This window comes from Talpa occidentalis, unplaced genomic scaffold (assembly GCF_014898055.3).
Source record: "Talpa occidentalis isolate TD23 unplaced genomic scaffold, MPIMG_talOcc4v2.1 talOcc4.3, whole genome shotgun sequence".
Classification (NCBI taxonomy): Eukaryota; Metazoa; Chordata; class Mammalia; order Eulipotyphla; family Talpidae; genus Talpa; species Talpa occidentalis.
This window is the reverse complement of record NW_023603184.1, coordinates 72,631,281-72,653,282: the sequence shown is the minus strand read 5'-3', so window position 1 is coordinate 72,653,282 and position 22,002 is coordinate 72,631,281. Positions and strand designations below refer to the sequence as shown.

Below are 22,002 nucleotides of genomic sequence, written 5' to 3'. Positions count from 1 at the left end.
TCATTTTGAATACTGCTACCCAAAGAGATTGGACATTTAAAACATGTGAACTCCTGTTCAACAAAGTGGGAGAAATAATGGTATTTATATGTTAATTCCATGAGGCCCTACATTTAACTCTATTCCCTCTGGCCATATACCAGGTGGAAAAAAGCAAGGACTCTACTATTAAAAATATCAAATTGGATAGTTCCAGCTGGGGTTTCCTAATCATTTAAAAGGCAAAATATGAGGTCACTTTTAATATCTTAAGTAGGTAACTGTCTTAGCATTTACTTTAGATATTAAATCTGAGGTGTGTATGTTTACAATGCTGACTAGATAAGTACTGCTAGCCATCTCTCGCTTTTGAATTTTTCTTAAACTCAGCATCGGAGATTAATATCTAGTCAGTTATTTTCCCCAGCTTATCTTTCCCTAGGACTACCCAATTCATAATAATCCAAAAAGTTGACTAATTGGATTTAAGAGCCATAGAACTCTTCAACACATTATTTTAATCAATTTGTTGGAAAGATCAATTTTCTCATAGTTGAATGCATATAAAAATGAAGCAACTAAATGAGTTACGTAGGGTGGTTGGCACATCTAATTCCCTGGAGATCTTTAAGAACAGGTTCTTAATTGTGTATCTGGAATGGCTTGAGGTCATTTATTTATTTATTTAGGTTTGAGGTCTTTTTTTTTTTTTAAGGTTTATTTATTGTTTATACAAGAACTGGGGTACAGGCCAGAAGCGTGGGGGAGAGAATTCACTGCAGACAGCGGGGAGCAGAACAGGCAGACAGACTGAAAACACTGCTGAGGGGAGCAATGGGCAAAACAGGAGAGGTCTGCCGCACCAAGTGGGTTTCTCCCTGGCCGGCCAGGAATCGAACCCACGCCAAAGAGCCTGTGGACAGCTTCACAGCGGTGAGCTCAACCCGCTGCGCCACCAGGGAGGCCCAGTTTGAGGTCTTTTAAATGAAATTTGTCTGGAAGCTGGAATACAGATACCTATCCAGGCCTGTGTTTCTGAAACCCCATCTTATGTTGACATTAGTTTTCGAATGTTTAGTAGCTAGAGTTGAATTGAGGTAAGAGGGCATGGCTTCTTCTTTTTTTTCTTTTTAGAGTTACTTATTATTTAGTGCCATTTTAAAGTAATTAACAGAGTAGTCTGTTTTAGTAGTGACTGAATCTTACACATTTTTCTAAAGGCAGCCCTGGAGGCTTTTTTATATTGACTACTATTAAGGATTGCAGTGAATGTAAACACAAATTTTTAAAGTCCAAAGCTAAAGTTATAGTGACTACTGTTGTAGTAACTACTATAATTAATTTGAATAGTAGTTGTTAAAGTTAAGAATTATGTTTTGTCGTTTGCATTTATGTGGTACTCTTCTCTCCTCCCCACAGCATAGAGGTGTTTGGATTCTGCAAAAAGGCTATTCAGATTATTTTTGTAGCTAGGTTTTTTTTTTTCTTCATGTTACTCATTGTGGTTAGGTGATTTATTGGTAGCATGTGTCACAAGTGTTTCTCATTCCATCAGTGAGTCACCTAGATACATGCAGTTTGTTTTCCTCCCTTCATAGATCTTATAGGTAATTTTTTTCTAGTTGGTAGGTTAAGATTTCAGTTTGCTACACTAACTTACAGAACTATAAAATTCCAAAATAATACTCAGAAACAGTCTCATTAATTTAGACATCTTTTATTTAACATCTACTCTGATCCAGGCATTCTTCTGGGCCTGAGTATACACTAACATGTCACACAAGAGACTTAAGTTGGGGAAAGGGCAAAACTACATATTATAAGTGTTATGGTAGAAGTGTATGTCATCTATAGTTGCGGCCAAGAGGGAGATATACACATGGGTACCCTTCAATCATCATGTGGATAAATTGTTGACCAATATACGTTTGTGGATTGAAACTCTTTGAACAACTGTACCTAGATGGTTTATATCTCTTTGTTGGGATGAGGTAGTTATTTCTTGATTGAGAAACAAAAATTCATTTTTGAACCTTGTCCAGTCCAACATTTGTGTTGAAAACTTTTCATGAAGATGAGTATGTACTTTAAAATTAGGTGTTAAGGGCCTCCCCGGTGGCGCAGTGGTTGAGCGCTGGGTTGCGAAGCTGCCCACAGCCTCTGCGGCGCGGGTTCGATCCCCGGCTGCTCCCCGGCCACCAGAGGAGGGTCCCACATGGCGCGCAGACCTCTCCTGCCGCCCGCTGCTCCCCTCAGCAGTGTACTTCGGTTCTTCTGCCTGCTCTGTTCCCCGCTTTGCCTCTGGTGAATTCTCTCAGCCTCCCGCGCTTCTGACTGTACCCAGTGCTTGTATAAATAAATAAATAAATCTAAAAAAAAAGAAATTAGGTGTTAAATCTCATGCCAGAAATTCACAATTTATGAGATTCATTCTTCTAGGTTAAGTGTAACTTTAAGTTATAACTTCATTTTTTTGTGCAAAGATTCTAATGAATTTCTGTGGAAACTGGCAACAACAGCAGGACATCAAGATAAATCAGTATTACTGGAGAAGGTAGCACAATTTTGGAACATTTTGAAAACTATTCCTAAAAGGCCTATTATTTCTGGTTTCTTTCACATAATCTGTAAAGGTTCTGGCAGCTCACAAACTTCTGAGAATAAGAAATTGTTATTAAAAAGTGAATTTTGATGCATTCTAGGGTGTTCAAAATTTGGTGCTAATCTGTGAGTCAGTAATAGAACTGTCCAGAATAAAATGAGTACTTGATCTTACTGTGTGATCTTAGAGTAATTACTTGTTTTTCTCAACTATAAAATCCTGATAATACCTATATTGTAGGCCTTTGTAAGGTTTAAGTGCAATGATATATGTATAAAGCACTTCAAGAGAAACTGGAACATAAAAGGAAATTGCCAAGTGTAAGGGGAAAATAATACTTTCGGTATGTGTGTGTGTGTGTGTGAGAGAGAGAGTTTGAGCATAAAAGTAAAACTTTCTTCAGCATTAAAATAATATAGAGAAAATAAATCTACAGTAGAAAGATGGCACAAAATTTATAAAATAGTCTATCTTTTTTTTTTTTTTAAGCTGGGGTATAGGCCAGAGATGCGGGGTGGTGAGAGGATTCACCAGAAACAGAGTAGGGAGCAGAACAGGTAGATTGACTGAAATACACTGCTGAGGGGAGCAGCAGGCAAGACAGGAGATGTCTGCTGAGCCTCCATCTTTTTTAAACAAATGAGAAAAGTAGAGTACTGTAGACCAAATAGTTAACAGTGATTATTGGAAGGGGGCTAGGGGGGTTGGATACATGATGGGGGGACTTCGAATTCTAAATTTACAAGTTTATTTGAATTCTAAATAATAAAGTATATTTTAAAACACAAAAATACAATCCCATATACCATTTTTCTTGTTGAGGCAGTGTGATTTGGAGGTCATTCTTTGTTCTCTAAGAGAACTTGCCAGAGTCAGCACCTCATACTGGGACCAGCAACAAAGATGGATGCAGTATTTCTTTCCCAGATCTATTTCTCTGCCATTTACAGGCAAACCTTGGAGATATTGTAGATTGGTTCCAGACTGCCACAAAAAAATCGAATATTGCAAGAAAGCATGTCATGCAAATTCTTTGGTTTCTAAGTGCACATAAAACTTATGTTTACAATATACTGTGGTCTTTAAATTGTACAATAGTATTTATTATGTAATATATGTGTGTGTGTTTTTTATGTGTGTGTGTGTATATATATACCTTCTAATATATTTTATTGTTAAAAAATGATAACGATTACCTGAATCTTTAGCAAGTCATAATCTTTTTGCTGGTATAAAAAATGAAATATCTCTGAAGCACAGTAAAGTATATCTGCAAGATGGTATTCTCTGACTAATGTCATGTCCTGATCAGTATTACTTTACCTGTTTACAGAAATGATACTTTTCATCAGTGGCCTATAAATGACCTACTTTTTTTTTTTTTTTTTTTTTATGAATTAATTTATCATGTAAAAGTTGTATAAATTAATCTATATCGTGGGTGGTCATTTTATTTTATTTATTTTTATTTTATTATTTTATTTTTTTTTATTAATAATAAATTTTATTTTTATATTCCCCATACAATTGCAGCCCCCCCATTCTGACCCCAATCCCTCCCCTCCCACCCCCGCCCCCCTAAAAGTGTCTCTGGTTCGTAGTTTTTTGTTGATTTTGATTTTCACTTTCTTATAGTTATTCGTTTTCCTGGTCCCTTATTTAAGTTTTCTAGATTCCTGCTATGAGTGAGACCATCCGGTATTTTTCTTTTTCTTTTTGGCTTATTTCGCTGAGCATGATCCCTTCCAGTGCCATCCATGTTGCTGCAAATTGCATGTGTTTATCTTTTTTGAATGCTGAGTAATATTCCATGGTATATATGTACCACATCTTCTTGATCCAGTCATCTATTTTTGGGCATTTGGGTTGTTTCCAAAGCTTAGCTATTGTAAACAGTGCTGCTATAAACATAGGGGTGCAGGTGTTCTTTGGAATTGATGTTTCTGTGTCCTTTGGGTAAATACCTAGGAGTGGAATTGCTGGATCATATGGAAGCTCTATGTTTAGTAGGTCCAGAAATCTCCACACAGCTCTCCACAGTGGTTGGACCAGTTTGCACTCCCACCAACAGTGCAGAAGAGTTCCTTTTTCTCCACACCCTCGCCAACATTTGTTGTTGCTAGTTTTTTTAATATGTGCCTAAATGACCTACTCTTAACATTTTTTTAGTCTTTGTGATTCTTGTTCTTTATCCCAGTATTTTCTAAGGTGTGATTTGTTCAAGAGAACCCACTGAAGAGAAAAAAATAATCCTCTATTTCTTTCCCTTCCTTTCAATTTACTAAATCTAAAAGGGCAAGAGACAATTTGTGTCTCTAATAGTTAATTTATAGATAAATACTAAGTGCATCCTTGGACTGCAGCTCAAATTGTCACATGTCATCTATAGTATGTGGGGTCTCTGAAGGAAGCCTGCAGGATTCCAGTAACACAAAGGAGCTAACAATGGTGCCCTAACCCTCAGATTCACTTTCAGCATACTGTAATCAGTTGCATTTTACTGTGGCTGGCTAACTGGGGGATTATATTTATTTCTATTTATTAAGATAATAAATTGACCCTTAGAAAATGGTAACGAAGCTTACCGTGTTGCACCTTCCCTGCCTTTTGCCAGTTTCCAGACTTGGCTTGCACCTGTGCTCTTTCCAGTTCAAATGCACTCACCTGGACCTTTTACTTCTCATCTAGGCTCTATGTTTTGAAGCTGTGGTTTGGATTCTGGTCTATTGTGTTTCTTACCTTCTTTGAACCAGCAGGTGTGATAATGAGACATTACCTTCTCGTGGAGAAAAGCCAGACTGCTCTAGGGCAAGTTCAACGGCACAAGCACATTTCAATCTTTGCTGGCTTCACATCCACTAATATTTCAAGTCACATGACCAAACCCAAAGTCAGAGTGCAGAGAAATACCTTCCTGCTCAATTGAAGCCATGTTGCTACCATAGAGGAATGAAGACTCGAGACCAATAATTCAGTGTACCTCACAAATGTGCTAAAAAAAAAAAAAAAAACTGCATATAATTTTTTGGTAACGTTAAAGAATAGGACATTAAGTCATATAATTCATTTTTTTTCCTACTTGGGAAAAATTACTTTATTTTTAAAAAACCTCATGTTGGTTCATGTACAGCGCCATTCCAAATACTAAAAGCTGCTTCTAATAGATACAAAATTTGTGTTCACATGCTGTGTTGGTGTCAAGTGTGGAGACAACTTAAAGAAAAAGTGAAATAAAATTTAAAATATACCAATTAGCTATAAGTATAATGATTTTCTGTTATATGCCAGGCACATTTGAAAAATCTCATTTAAACTTCTTTTATATATATATATATATATATATATATATATATATAAGTGTTTTTATACCCATTTTACAGAGGGGTAAATATGGCAGCTTAGAGGGCAAAGTTACTTGTTCCAGGTAGTGGGGGAAGTTACTGTGACAAACTCAAAGTCTTTCGGGCTCCTGAACTCAGTGATTCTCCTAGAATATCTCCGAAATTCACAATTTACCTCATGGATAAACACACAAGTTTGTGGCTGTGAAATTTCCTCAAAATTTCAGATATGAAATTAATGAAATACATCTTTTTAGGATTGAAAATACATCCTCATGTGAAAGTGTGATAGTGTTCCCTCCTACAGTTCGAGCTGCCATTTTTCCGTTGTAGTTTTCCTTTGGAGTATACTTTAGGCCATGATAATCTTGTACCTAAATTCACAACCACATGTTTTTTATCATCTTTGGTTCATGAAGTCATCATACCCAGCTTTAGTGCAATAAGGCCTATTCTATAGGAACCTGGGTCCCAAGTGTGTGTAGGCCACAGTTCACCTTCAAAGGACACAATTTAGTATTAGCAGTGCTTTATTTTCCTTAGAGACCAACTACTTAACATTTTCTTCAGAAAGATGCTCATCCCTCCAAGTACACTTTTGTTGTGGAAACTTAAGACCAAAGCCAGATTTGGCTTTGCCCCAGGCAGCACCCAGGCCACCCAGCCTCTGGCTCAGCATCAAGGTCCTGGCCTGAGAAGCAGCCTTCAATGATGAAGTAGCTAGGGAGAGGTGGACACCTACACTTTGGGTGACCGACCACTCTGCTTTTGGTGCATCCCTATGCTGCCCTCTTCAGTCCAACACAACCTTGCCTGAGGCCTCCAACCAGCTGTCTACCTTTGTCCTCTGAATGGAAAGAGTAGTAAATCATTTTAGACAATGAAGCTTACCTCCTTTAAGTATGGAAACTTAAGTACTGAATCTTTGAAGTGTATTTTACACATTATTCCTTTTTAACTTAATGACAAAGAGCCATCACTATGCTAAATTATGTGTTTCTTTGCCACTTTCATGTTTTGTTTTTAATATACTTCAGCAGTGTACTGTTCAATTTGCCTATTTTTAAAAGAATTAAAGTTTCTCCAGCTCTTTTTTCATTTGTTGCATCTTACACAATATAGACATGGAAACACGTAATCAGGATTAATTAGAACTACAGATAAAGGGCCTCCCTGGTGGCTCAAGGGGTTAAGACGTAACCTGTGAAGCTGTCCGCAGCCACTGCAGCACGAGTTCAATCCCCGGACAGGGAGCAACCCACTTGGCCCAACCCGCAGACCTCTCCTGACTTAACCGCTGCTCCCCTCAGTGGCGTATTTCAGTCGATCCGCCTGTTTTCTTCCCCACTCTGTCTCTGGTGAATCCTCTCACCTCCCACACCTTTGGCCTGTACCCCAGTCCTTGTATGCATAAATAAATAAATCTTTTAAAAAAAAAAGAACTACAGATAGTAGTTACTTAGTTACTAAGTAGTAAGCTGTATAACACTCATGATGGGATTTTATTCTTTCAGATAACTGAGTATATTGTTTGTTTTTCTCCTATGTTGAATGCTTTATAATTGTCTGAGTTATTCATACATTATATCACTTGTTTTTAAGAAATTGATAGCCAGCTCAATATGTTTAAGAATATTTCATATGGGCCTCCCCGGTGGCGCAGCAGTTGAGCGCTGGGTTGCGAAGCTGCCCGCAGCCTCTGCAGCGCTGGTTCGATCCCCGGCTGCTCCCCGGCCACCAGAGGAGGGTCCCACATGGCACGCAGACCTCTCCTGCCGCCCGCTGCTCCCTTCAGCAGTGTACTTTGGTCCTTCTGCCTGCTTTGCTCCCTGCTCTGGCTCTGGTGAATTCTCTCACCCTCCCGCGCTTCTGACTGTACCCAGTGCTTGTATAAATAATAAATAAATATTTAAAAAAAAAAATACTTCATATAGAGAATGGTGCTTTTTTTTTGCAATTTTTTATAAAGACAGTTTAAGTTATAAGTAAACTATAAATTGACAGTTGCTTGCAGTTCCTAAGGAATGATATGAAGTCTGTTGTGTCTGTTGGCCAGGCATTTTTAATATCAAAGCTGTACTAATTCATCTTATCTGCAGAGTGATTAATTATATGGAGGGTTAAAAGGGTGGTAGGAAATTGAAAGAAGTGTAATTTACACATTACACTAATAGTGTGTTTTGAGAGGTGGTAGTAATAATAAAGATAGCTGACTTCACTCTTGAAAAGATGTGTTTAAAAAAAAAAAAGAAAAGATGTGTTTAAATTACTTCATCCAATTCTCCTACAATAAAGTAGTTCCGAGGAGTTCCTCTGCTTCCACCAGGGATTTTTTTTTTCTTTGCCATATCCTCTAAAAACCAAAGGTTTTTTTGTTGCCTGTCAGACACACTTTCTTTCAAAATATGGATATAATTGCACATTCGTTTAAAAACGTAAAAAGGTATTTTATCATTTTCACAAATTTGATTCTTTTTTGTTTTGATGTTTTTTCTTCTGAATTCACTGATACCTACAAGTCAATAAGGATAGATATAAGTCCAGATGTACATGTAGATATAGCTAAATTTTCCAAGGTTTAAAGAAACCTGGGAATGATTTTATTAATATCTGAAAGGGATATTCTATTAGCAACATATAACTGCTAGATAAAATAAGTAGTTCTGAGGTTGAAAGGGCAAAAAAAAAAATCGCAAGCATCCTCTATATCTGATTAATCTTACCTTTTTCCTGATTAATTCAGGAACAATTTGTGATAGCACAAGTTTAGCCTTGGCCTAGCTTAGGAAATTTCAGAAGAATTTCAGAAATCTTTTGTGAATACTCAGTTCTAGAAACAATGATAAAAGTGGTGGTTTTGCAGTCTTGTTGATCAGGTACTTTAGCACTTAATACTACAGGTAAACCTCAGAGATATTGTGGGCTTAGTTCCAGATCATTGTTACATAAAGCAACTATCACAATAAATGAGTCTTAATGATTTTTTTATGTTATCTTTGTTTGGTTTTGGTATGAGTGAAATGTTGGCTTCGTAAAATGTATTTGGTAGTATTCCTCCTTTCTCAATTTTTTGAAAGCAGTTTTGTAGGACTGGCATTAGTTCCTCTTTCTACGTTTGGTAGAACTCATTTGTGAAGCCATCTGGTCCTGGGCTTTTGTTTTTTGGAAGAGTTTTGATTACTGTTTCATTTTCACTGCTTGTAATTCATTTACGTTTTCTATTTCTTTTTTTTTTTTTTTTTTTGGCATGTTTTATTTATTTATTTATTTGTTTGTTTGTTTTTTTTTGTTTATACATGCACTGGGTACAGTCAGAAGCACGGGAGGGTGAGAGAATTCATCAGAGCGGGGAGCAGAACAGGCAGAAGGACCGAAGTACACTGCTGAGGGGAGCAGCGGGCGGCAGGAGAGGTCTGCGCGCCATGTGGGACCCTCCTCCAGTGGCCGGGGAGCAGCCGGGGATTGAACCGGCACCGCAGAGGCTGCGGGCAGCTTCGCAACCCAGCGCTCAACCGCTGCGCCACCGGGGAGGCCCCGTTTTCTATTTCTTATTTGTTCAGCTTTGGGTGATTGTATAGTTCTAAGAATTTGTCTATCTCATCTAGAGTGTTGAAGTTGTTTGCATGTGACTGTTCATAGTAATTCTCATTATGCTCTGGATTTCTGCTATATCTGTTGTAATTTCTCCTCTTTTAAGTATAATTCTGAAGGGCCATAGGATTTTTAGAATGGTAAATGAGCATTGGCTTCAATCTGAAATCACCAGCAGCATTTCTCTAACAAGTGAGTTATTAGCCTATCTGAGGAAGCCTCTCATTGATTTCTCCTCTCCAGTTATGAAAGTCTTTGATGGCATCATCTTCCACTATAAGGTTGTTTCATCCACGTTGTAAATATCTTGTTTAGTGTAGCCACCTCCATCAATTATATTAATGAGATCTTCTAAATAACTTGCTCAACCTCTACTTCAGCATTTGCAGCTTTGCCTTGCACTGTTTGTGTTATAAAGATGGTTTCTTTCTTCAGACTCATGAACCACCCTTTGCTAGTTTCAGCTTTTCTTCTGCTGCTTCCTCACCTCTTAGTATTCATTTAATTGAAGATATTTGGGTCCTTGCTCTGGATTAGCCTTTGACTTAAGGGTATGATGTGAATTATTTAATCTATCCAGATCACAAAAATTTTCTCCATATCAGCAATAAGGCTCTTATGATTTTTCGCTATTCATGTGATCACTTGCATTGCACTTTTAATTTTCTTAAAGAACTTTTCCATTGCACTCACGATTTGACTCTTTTGTGTAAGAGGCCTAGCTATCAGCCTGTCTTGACTTTCAGCATGCCTTACTCACCAAGCTTAATCATTTCTAGCTTTGAATATAAAGTGAGAAAACATGGGAGTCTTCCTTTCATTGGAACACTTGATAGTTTTACATGGGAAATTGCCCTTGGCCATTTGAGGCACCATGATGCTAACATTACTTTCTGAGACCTGAAAGTGAAATCTTACCCTTTCAACAAGTATATTACATCACACTACAAGACATATATTACATCTCACTACAAGAATATACACAAAAGTAGAACTGGTACTTTTTTTTTTAAGATTTATTTATTTATGCAAGCACTGGGTACAGTCAGAAGCACGGGAGTGTGAGAGAATTCACCAGAGACAGAGCGGGGAGCAGAACAGGCAGACTGACAAAGTACACTGCTGAAGGGAGCAGTGGGCACAGCAGGAGAGGTCTGTCGCACCATGAGGGACCCTCGCCGGTGGCCGGGGATCGAACCAGCGCTGCAGAGGCTACAGGCAGCTTTGCAACCCTGCGCTCAACCACTGAGCCACCGGGGAGGCCCAAAACTGATACTTTTTTTTTTGTTAAAGATTTATTTATTTATTTATACAAGCACTGGGTATAGTCAGAAGTGCGGGAGGGTGAGAGAATTCACGAGAGCCAGAGCGGGGAGCAGAGCAGGCAGAAGGACCGAAGTACACTGCTGAGGGGAGCAGCGGGCGGCAGGAGAGGTCTGCGTGCCATGTGGGACCCTCCTCCGGTGGCCGGGGATCGAACCAGCGCCGCAGAGGCTGTGGGCAGCTTCGCAACCCAGTGCTCAACCGCTGCGCCACCGGGGAGGCCCAAATCTGATATATTTTTTAATGGGAAACACCATATTGGATTACACCTTTTCTCCCTTGGTTGTATACCAGAGATCAACAAATATTTCATGTGTTTATTAATAAGCTACTTCATTAATTTTATGCTTCAGGATTTCAGTTTCTTGAGTTTAAAATTCAAGTTTGTTTTAGAATTAAACTGACCTGGAGATGCATTTATCTCACTTGGAGAGTATGTATTAAGTTTCATAGAGACATTTTTAAATGAGAGTCCATGGTGCAATAGGCTGTCTGTCATAAAGCCAGGGACTATGTATACTTAGAAACTATAGGCAATGAGGATTTTATTGTAGCAACCTAATGTCCTCCTGTTACCTTGAAATCTTTTCATTTGACCTTCTTCTATTATTTAATTCCATTACATATCAGTAATTGCATTTATTGAAGCCAGTGTTTCTTGTTATAGGAAATGCTGATCTTAGTAAATTTCAACTATAGGGAGGGAAATGTTCTCTAATAAATAATTGAAAGACTTTTCCTCCTTTCACAATTCAGTACTGATCCTATTTGCCTTTTATATCCGTAGTATTTTATAAATGGTATCTGAATTATGGCATCTGAAAAATCATCTCTTCAAGGAATCTTACAGAGTGTGCTATTTAATAGCGTATTGCAAGTAGGTTAAATAGGCTGGCTTTTTCTCAAGTGGCTTACTGTATTAAAGAAGAGCTTAATATATTCAGCTTTACTGTAGAAACACCAAATGAATTCTGACACCTCTGATGAGATGATTAAAGTTGGAATTTTTTCTTTTGACAGCATCAACAAAGAGAGCATCGTAGATGTAGAAGGTGTTGTGAGAAAAGTGAATCAGAAAATTGGAAGCTGTACACAGCAAGATGTAGAGTTACATGTTCAAAAGGTAACTTTTCAAAATATAAAACCGTGTACACAAATAAATTTGAGTAGTTTTTATTGGTATTCATGTCATACTATGTGTTAATTGTTATAATTGATTTAAAATATTAAAGTTTACAAATTGTCTACTGAATCAGTTTTTGTTATATAACAAGCCATTCCAATACCTAGTGACTTAAAACAAAATTTATATGCCCACAATTCTGTGCATCAGCAGTTAGGGTGGGGGGCCAATTTTTTATGGCTCATCTGCTCCTTGTAACACCACCTGGGCTCATTGATATTTCTGGGACATCACTCACTGTGGCCTCCTTTCATCTAGCTAGCTAGCCCAGGCTTGTTGGCATAGTGCTAGAAGAGTTCCTAGCAGCATGAGAAGGAAGCCCTCATGTGCAAACACTTTCAAGCTTCTGCTTGTGTCACATTTGCTAAATATCAAAACAAGTTATATATCAAAACTCAGGCTTAAGGGATGGAGAAAATAAATTCACTTTTTGATGGGAGGAAAATAACATCATTGAAAAAGACATATATTTCAGGAGCAAGAAGAATTATGGTAGCCATTTTTATAAATAATCAGTCACAGTCACATAGGAAAAAGTATAAAACTAATGTAAAATTGTGAACCCAACTTGCTGTGAAATTTCTTGTAATGTTATATTTCTAAAGATTGTTTAATCATACTTGGTGTTAATCATAATATTTCCCTATAATCATTAAGTGATTGATATTTTACAGTAAAGTCAAAGCAGACAATACTATATTGGTTTTACATTTCGGCAATAACTCATTTTCATCCCACATCTGTTTTCTTCTGAAATGCTCATTATCTTTGACTTTTAAAATACGGTAAGCAAATTCGCACATTTTTCTCACCTCCCACCTGTGTGCATATGCCGGTGTGTGAACATGGAAGAGCAGTCAGGCATTGATGGAGGCAGGAAGATAGACATACATACATACATACAGTGATTGGGAAGTAAGATTTTATTTAACTGGAATTGATTGTCATGGAACTCTTCAACTCTTTGAAAGTACTAGATTTTTCTTTACTGATCTAACTTGCCAAATTACTTTGTTGTTTTTTGTTTCTTTCATCTATTTGTTGCCAAATTACTTTGTACTCTGTGTAATTCTTATTTCTTTTTTTGTTAAAGATTTATTTATGCATACAAGAACTGGGGTACAGACCAGAGGTGTGTGGGGTGAGAGGATTCACCAGAGACAGAGTGGGGAACAGAACAGGCAGATTGACTGAAATACACTGCTAGGGGAGCAATAGGAGAGGTTTTCTGCACCATGTGGGTCAGCTCCCTGGCTGGGGATCGAACTTGTGCTGCAGTGACTGCAGATAGCTTCATAGGTTGCTTCTTAACCCCTTGCACCACTAGGGAGGCCCGTAATTCTCATTTCTAACCAACCCCACCAGTGACCTAGTAAAGGCAAACCAAGTTAGGTATATTCTGATCAAGAAGCACAGCTCCTATCTTCCAATAACATATCTTTTTCAAAATGTTTATAAATGAAAAATTTGTGAGTAAAGCAAGTTAATGTACCTCTAAAATACTCTAGCATGAGGTGTACAGCCTTAATGTTTATAATAAATACAAAGCCTAAACTATAAGACTTTAGGCTCATAAAGCATAAGGTATTGTATGTTAAATAGAATCTTATAATAAACAATGACTCTTATCATTTACTTACTTATTCAATGAGTTGTTGCTGAGTATATATTTTGTTCCAAGTACTATGTGAAGTCCTTGGGGATCAAAGTGCTCCCATCTTGATAAAGGAGATAATGAATTTCTACTAGTTATAAAAATAGAAAAGATAGCTGTACAATTCTCCAACTTTGCGATGGAGATCTAGTTTCTGTTAAGTCATCAAAAGGAAGCACTACAACTTGAGTATAGGGGTTGGTGACAGATAATTCAGTTTTACTATGAGGGTACAAGAGTACCCTATTGATACATTTTTTTTGAAGTGTCTGTACTCACCCTAAATGCCAAATGGAAGATAATTTCTACCAGTTAGAAGAATATAATTTCCCTTCCTGGAGTAACTAAATCATACCTATTTCTCGTTTGTACTTTAGCAGATTTACTAGGCATGATTGGGAATGGCTAATACTGTAACATGTTTTTAAGGGTAGCCAGAAAGCCCAAGCTCATTTTTTATGACCTAACAACTTTGTGTTACAAATGTGCATTTAATGTGAGTAATAAAGGAACACTCCCTATTGTTCCTAACTAGGAGAGCTATAGAAGAGCAAATATAACATGTTTAGTGAAAGAAGATAATTAAAGAATATTTGGGAAAAAGAGAGCAACATCAGAGTTGGACTGACTTTGGTCCTAGTGGTAGAAACAACCCAATGCTGTGAAAAGAATAATAACGCATTTGTTATGACTCCTTCAAATGAACATAGTGTTTTCATATTCATTACCCCGTTTGATTCTTACTGTAGACCTCATTTTGCAGATAGAATTTTGAAGCTCTGAGGTTAAGTGATTTGCCTAACATCAGTGTTGTTATGTGACAAAGTGAGGCCATAAACCCAGATCCCTCTACTCCAGTTACTCATTTATAACATTGGTATGCACCTTAGAATTTGCAAACCTTTTTTATATTTTCTTACCTTATTTGGCTATTCAACCCAGGAAGAAGGCAAAAAATATTATCCACATTTTATAGGTGAAAAAACATGTACCATCTTGTTTGATTTTCACAGGTAGTTTCAGTTAAAGATATGCAAACATTATTTAAAGTTTAAGTCAACTGCAGGGATTTTTTTTTTTTAAGCAAAGATGTCAGGTTTTGTATGCTTCATTATATTTTTGGTAATCTTTCACTTTCAGATTTATGTGATCAGTTTGGCAGAACCCCGCCTGCCCCTACAGCTGGATGATGCTGTTCGACCTGAGGTGGAAGGAGAAGAGGTGAAAATTTTATTTTTGGCATAGTATGCTTCCTGTGTATGTTTAGTTTGAATACCTAATGTCTTAGTTTTTATGCAGGAGACATGCGAATTGATTTGTGCTATATTTTTATTAAAATTTACTCTTATATCAATAATCCTCAAACTTTTTGAATTCAGGAGCCCTTTACACTCCTAAAATAATTTATCTTATAAGCTTTTTGTTTTTATAGGTATCTCTCAGTGTTTATAGTGGAAGATAAAATTTTTTAAATATGCATTAATGTATTTAAAAAGCAGTAATTGTATATATTATTCTTAAATAAATAATAAAAATATGTATTTTATGAAAAATAGCCATTTTCCAAAACAGAAGTAATTGTCAAGAGTGACATTGTATATGAATCTATAATGTCAAGTAGACAGGAATTAGATTTTTATATGTGCCTCTCTGCATTTATTCTGTAGCAGTAGCACACGTCATGTAACTTTTCAAAAATTCCTCAGTATTCTCAGAAAATAAGAATGAAAGGATAATATTATGAAAAGTAGGTCTGATTGCATGGATCCCCTGAAGTATCTCAGGGACCTTCAGCAGTGCCTAGAACTCCTTGAAAACTACTGCTCAATGTCAGCTTTTATCTGTTACTTCAGTTTTAATCTTAGCTGGAAAAATTCAGAATCAATGAAGGTGCAAGTGGTTAATTCTTCTAACATCCCAATAATGAATCAAGGCTTTTGGATCTGGGAAATGGAAAAAAAGCATTAACATTTGCTCATTCTTATTTCACTTTGTTTAGTAATAACCATTATAATAATAATTATAATTATAAATGATTTTATTTTATATAAATATAAACATTTTATATATAAAATGTAACATATTATGTACATTATATATAAAAGAAAAGTATATTTTACATAAATATAAAAGAATAATAATTATTGTTTGTTTTTTTTTTTTTTCTACAAATGATTTTTTAATTGAGGAAGAAAAGGTCATAAATTTACAAGAAAAAAATGGGCAATGACCCAGAGTAACACTTTACCAAGATATAAAAATGGCCCTTAAACCTATGAAACAACCCCCACCCCATCCATTCCTGGTGGGAATACACAATGACGTAATACTTATGGAAAGTAATTTGGCAATATCTAACAAAACTAGACGTGCATTTTTTTGACCCAGTTATCTCACAACAAGAATTCAACCCAAAGATAACATATATAAATTTGAAAATGCATTTACACAATGTAATTCATGGCTGTATTATTTGTAATGGCAAGATTTTGGAAGCAGCCCAAATGTCCAAGTTGGGAGATTGGTTGAATAAACTACAGTATATAAAATACTATGCGGTGCTAGGCCATAGACACCATGAAGAAGATCCCATTGAACTAGTATGGAGTGATTTTAGTGGATATTTTTAAGTGAAGGAAGAAAAAATGCAAAATATTACATATGGTATGTGATATTTTGGTGAGAAAGAAGGAGAAACAAGGAGAAAAGGGCATGTATCTGCTTATGTTAACACAAAGACTCATGTGAAAGAAAAATCAGAAGATAATGCAATTTATTAGTTACAAAAGGTTGGTATGGCATGTGGTGCATTGGACATAGGAGAGGACATTCCCGTGAGTCTAGCTTTCTGAGTACTGTCAAAAGGAAAGCACCCTCATGATCTGCATATTGAAAAAAATAAATTAAATCAACATGCATAAGAAGGGGGGAGAAACACTAAAACTGAATGCAAACTGGAAAAGAAAATAATGAATCCAGTGTGTTTGAAATGAGGAATATAACCTTATAAAAGGTTAATTCTACAAAAGAGAAACTAATCCACTTATTCATGAGGAAACATTAGAGGAATCCCAAATAAGGAATGTGCTAGTAAAAAGATTAAAAAGTACTGCATCCTTCAAAAAAATATCAAAAAGACAAGCAAAGGCTGTAGAAATGTTCCAGATAGAAGTTGGTTAAACACACAGGACAAGCACAGGCAGCATCTGACCCTACACTGGGCCCAGCCTGGAGGAGCCAACAGGATTACTCAAGGGCTGATGGGTCTGTTGATGACGCTGAAATACAAGTGGCAGAGCACATAAAAGTTTTCACTAAAATTACATTTACTGAGGGCCTCCCTGGTGGTGCAGGGGTTAAAGACAGCACTATCAAACTACCCTATTGCCCCCCACTGCAGCGGGAGTTCAATCCCCGCAGGGCAGGGAGAAACCCACAGGGCGCAGCAGATCTCTCCTGTCTCGCCCAAGGCTCCCCTCAGCAGTGTATTTCAATCGATATACCTGTTCTGTTCCCCACTCTGTCTCTGGCGAATCCTCTCACCCCCCCCACCTCTGCCTGTACCCCAGTTCTTGTATGCATAAATAAATAACTCTTTTAAAAATTACATTTACTGAAGTTGACAACTATACCATTAACACAGAAGCCAATTACATTATCCTTGGAAAAAACACATTTAAATACCTATGAGAAAAAGGTCTATGAATATGCAATCACTTTCAAATGGTTCAGAAAAATACTTGTGTGTGTGTGTGTGTGTGTTGTGTTAGAGGGGGAGAGAAATACAATAGGGTAAAATGTCAAAGGTGGGGTTTGGGGAAGGAAGGGTATTGTTTTTATTTAATATTATTTTTGCTTTTGTCATTTTTTGGCTCATTTCCAATGCTTCCAAATTAAAAAACTCTATATATAATCTTTTTTTTTTTTTTTTTTTTATAAATTTTATTGTTATATTCCCCATACAATTGCCGCCCCCCATTCTGACCCCAATCCCTCCCCTCCCGCCCCCGCCCCCCTAAAAGTGTCTCTGGTTCATAGTTTTTTGTTGATTTTGATTTTCACTTTCTTATAGTTTTTCATTTTCCTGGTCCATTATTTAAGTTTTCTAGATTCCTGCTATGAGTGAGACCATCCGGTATTTTTCTTTTTCTTTTTGGCTTATTTCGCTGAGCATGATCCCTTCTAGCGCCATCCATGTTGCAGCAAATTGCATGTGTTTATCTTTTTTGAATGCTGAGTAATATTCCATGGTATATATGTACCACATCTTCTTGATCCAGTCATCTATTTTTGGGCATTTGGGTTGTTTCCAAAGCTTAGCTATTGTAAACAGTGCTGCTATAAACATAGGGGTGCAGGTGTTCTTTGGAATTGATGTTTCTGTGTCCTTTGGGTAAATACCTAGGAGTGGAATTGCTGGGTCATATGGAAGCTCTATGTTTAGTAGGTCCAGAAATCTCCACACAGCTTTCCACAGAGGTTGGACCAGTTTGCACTCCCACCAACAGTGCAGAAGAGTTCCTTTTTCTCCACACCCTCGCCAACATTTGTTGTTGCTAGTTTTTTTAATATGTGCCATTCTCACTGGTGTAAGATGGTATCTCATGGTAGTTTTGATTTGCATTTCCCTGATGACAAGTGATGTTGAACATTTTTTCATATGCCTGTTGGCCATTTGCATTTCCTCTTCAGAGAAGTTTCTTTTAAGCTCTTCTGCCCATTTTTTGACTGGATTATTTTCTTTGTTGTTGTTGAGTCTCATCAGCTCTTTGCAGATTTTTGTGATCAGTCCTTTATCATTAGTGTTGGGTGCAAAAATGTTCTCCCAGTTGGTGGGGTTTCTCTTTGTTTTTGTTATTGTCTCTTTTGCTGTGCAAAAGCTCTTTAATTTGATATAGTCCCAGCTGTTTATCTTTGCCTTCACTATCACTGCTTTGGGTGATGTGTCTGTAAAGATGTCTTTGATGTGCAAATCACGTAGTGTTTCGCCTATATTTCCTTCTATATATTTTATGGTTTCAGGTCTTATGTCTAGTTCTTTAATCCATTTTGAGTTGATTTTTGTGTATGGTGTGAGGTGGTGGTCAAGCTTCAAGAATAATAATTATTGTTTTAATAACTTTTTCTGACTTCTTATTTCTTGGAGCTCTGATTTGGGCGGTATACATACCTATCTCACTTAAAAGTAAACAAGTAAACATGGCTTCCAAAATTGTTTTTTTTGTGTGTTCTTAAAAAAATTTAGTGAAATTTTTTTTTTTAGGAAGGAAGAGCTACTGTTAATCAAGATACAAGATTAGACAACAGAGTCATTGATCTAAGGGTATGTCTCTTCTGTGTATTAAGTGACATGATTACGTCAAAATTGAGATGAGCAGGAATATCTGTCTCAGGCTTATAGAACTAATTGGCAGTTGCCTGTATGTAAGAATGATTATACAAGAAACAATTTACCTTTGCTACTTTATTCACACAAATTATTTATTTTGCTTCTAAAATTAGCGCAAAAATGATTTTTTTTTTTTTTGGCCCACTTCATTTCTTTTTTTTAATTTAAATTCATTGCCACCATTGAACAATGCTAGTTTTCACATTAAATCTAAGTGGCTTTTCTTAAAAAGTGAATCTGGCAATGCGGGGCCTACAGGGAAACTTCAATTAGTATTCTAGAAAGGGGCATTATGTCCTCTACTATGCCTGTGCCACCCAGAAGTATCATTTGTTTTTTTTTTTCATTTATGTTACTTGTCTGGCCCTGTCAGCTTTTGCATTTTTAATCCTTACTTTGGCTTTGCATTTTTGGGAAGCATTGTATATATTAGTAAGTTGAAATCTTTAAGTATCTCTGTTTAATTTAACTTAAACTGTGTTCGCTTCAGCAGCACATGTACTAATTTAATCCCAAATCCGTTCTTTTATAGACTTTCAGCTTAGCAAAGTCAAAAGTAGGAGATGTTGGAAAGAAAGGACAAAATTATCATTCTTCTGTAATTTGAAAAATTCCAAGATGTAGCCTTATACTGATTGTTGTGTAGCATAACCTTTCAATCATAAAATGAATTGTTTTCTCTATGAACTTTGCAAGCGGGCGGCCTGATTAGAAAATACTCCATCTCAGTTCATGATAGATTGATTTTAATTAGATTCTGTTACTCTTTTATAGACTTCAACTAGTCAGGCAATCTTTCGTCTGCAGTCTGGCATCTGCCATCTTTTCCGAGAAACTTTAATTAACAAGGGTTTTGTGGAGATCCAAACTCCTAAAATTATCTCAGGTATGCATTAAAATGTCTTTTAATTTTTAAGAATAATTTTGCTTTCCCACAGTTTTTAAGTTATTTTTTAAATTTGAGAATTTTAAGAAGTGTGTCTTAACGTTTTTTGCCATGGTATAATTTTGAAACCAATGCTATACAGCAATAGTCATGTGTCACTAACATCAGTAATGCTACATCTCCTTTATTTCAGGAGTCACTATGTGATAATTATAAAATGAGACAGTAATGCACAAAGCAAGATTTTTTTTATAAGTTGTGCTGAAAATTACTTTCATTATATAGGTTTCTAAATTATATTGCTGTTTTGTTTTGTATAAACGACGTTGTAAAATTAGTAAATACTCTAGATGGAAAAGTGACATTAATTTTCATTCTTATATGAGAACCTTAACCAGTTTACTCTTTTTAGAGTTGCTTAAACCATACTAAAAAGCATGTTTTAGGACCTCCCTGGTGGCACAAGGGGTTAAGTCTCAGCACTATGAAGCTGTCCACAGCACGAATTTGCTCCCCAGCCAGGGAGCTGACCCAAATGGCGCAGCAGACCTCACCACCCGTCTCACCCACTGCTCCCTTCAAGAGTGTATTTCAGTAGATCTGCCTGTTCTGTTTCCCACTCTGTCTCTTTTGAATCCTCTTACCCCCACACCTCTGGCCTGTACCCCAGTTCTTGTATGCATAAATAAATAAAATAAAATAAAATAAAAGTATGTTATAAATGACATTTAGTTATAAATTAAAAAATGAACATTGAATTCCTGGTAATTACAAAATTAATATCTTTCTTCCCTTTTAAAAAAAAGTTTTTACAACTACAAAATCCATTTAGTAGATTTGAAATTGTTGTAGAAAGGGAGTGTGTATATCCAAAGAAGTAAAATGAAGGTATAACCAAAGAAGTGAATCTTTAAAATGTTTAGAATCAGGTGTAAGGCATATGTAGACTATGTTTGTTTGCAATTTTTGATTTTCCAGTTGTCTTTTTTTAATGCACTGCTTGAATCAAAAGTAAACCGTTTTTACAAGTTTACACTGATAACTTTACATTAATTATATTTACATTTTAGCTGCCAGTGAAGGAGGAGCCAATGTATTTACTGTGTCATATTTTAAAAATAATGCATACCTGGCTCAGTCCCCACAACTATACAAGCAAATGTGTATTTGTGCTGATTTCGAGAAAGTTTTCTGCATTGGACCAGGTAAGATTATGGCAGTTACATATTTCTCAAAATCCTTTCATTGCACCATGGTTATATTTTGGAAACATATAAGACAACAGATATTTTGATGCTTGAATTCTTTTATCTGGTCACTATATAAACAATAGACTTTGAGAGAAAAGCAATATACTTGGGTAAACTTTTCCAAAAAGTAAAAAACCTGTATGCTCAATAATTCTTTAAACACTTGAGTGTCATTAATTTATATTCCTGCAGAGGAATGCTGAAGAAAATTTTTATCTTGGAAATATTTTATTTTAAAAATGTGCACTTTGAAATATCTACCCTCTGAAATATTTATTGTACTTAAGTGTAACTAGAACAGAATTAGCTCCTATTTTCCTTTCAACATTCTACAGACACTAAAGAGCAGGTAGTTACAGTCTTTCAAGTAATATATTTTGTTGTCTTCTATGGCTATTTAACTACTGTTGTAAATTTCCAAATATATATACCCCTGTATATTTTGCTACCAACTTTATTTCAAAGCTGTTATTTTGTTACTACTGTTTGTACTGTTCTTCATATTGATGATATGCTAAAGTCTATTAAAAATATCTGATATTTACATTCTCAATGGTGAAAAGCTGAAAGCAATTCCATTAAGATCTGGAACAAGACAAGGATGCCCACTCTCATCACTGCTTTTCAATATAATACTGGAAGTCCTAGCCAGAGCAATAAGACAAGAGAAAGACATCCAAGGAATCCAAATAGGAAAAGAAGAAGTCAAACTATCACTATTTGCAGATGATATGATAATATACATAGAGAACCCCAAAAACTCCACAGAAAAACTAATTCAACTCATCAATCAGTTCAGTAAAG

General features: G+C 36.2%; 1 protein-coding gene across 1 annotated transcript in view; it reads left to right on the top strand.

The window, feature by feature from the left end:
* Positions 1-22,002, top strand: part of DARS1 (aspartyl-tRNA synthetase 1) — a 62,412-nt gene that overhangs the window by 27,015 nt on the left and 13,395 nt on the right. The window contains exons 5-9 of the mRNA XM_037523288.2: positions 11,857-11,959; positions 14,814-14,894; positions 18,937-18,996; positions 19,837-19,948; positions 21,019-21,153. Of these exons, the coding sequence (XP_037379185.1) occupies positions 11,857-11,959; positions 14,814-14,894; positions 18,937-18,996; positions 19,837-19,948; positions 21,019-21,153 (491 nt within the window). The remainder of the gene's footprint in view (positions 1-11,856; positions 11,960-14,813; positions 14,895-18,936; positions 18,997-19,836; positions 19,949-21,018; positions 21,154-22,002) is intronic.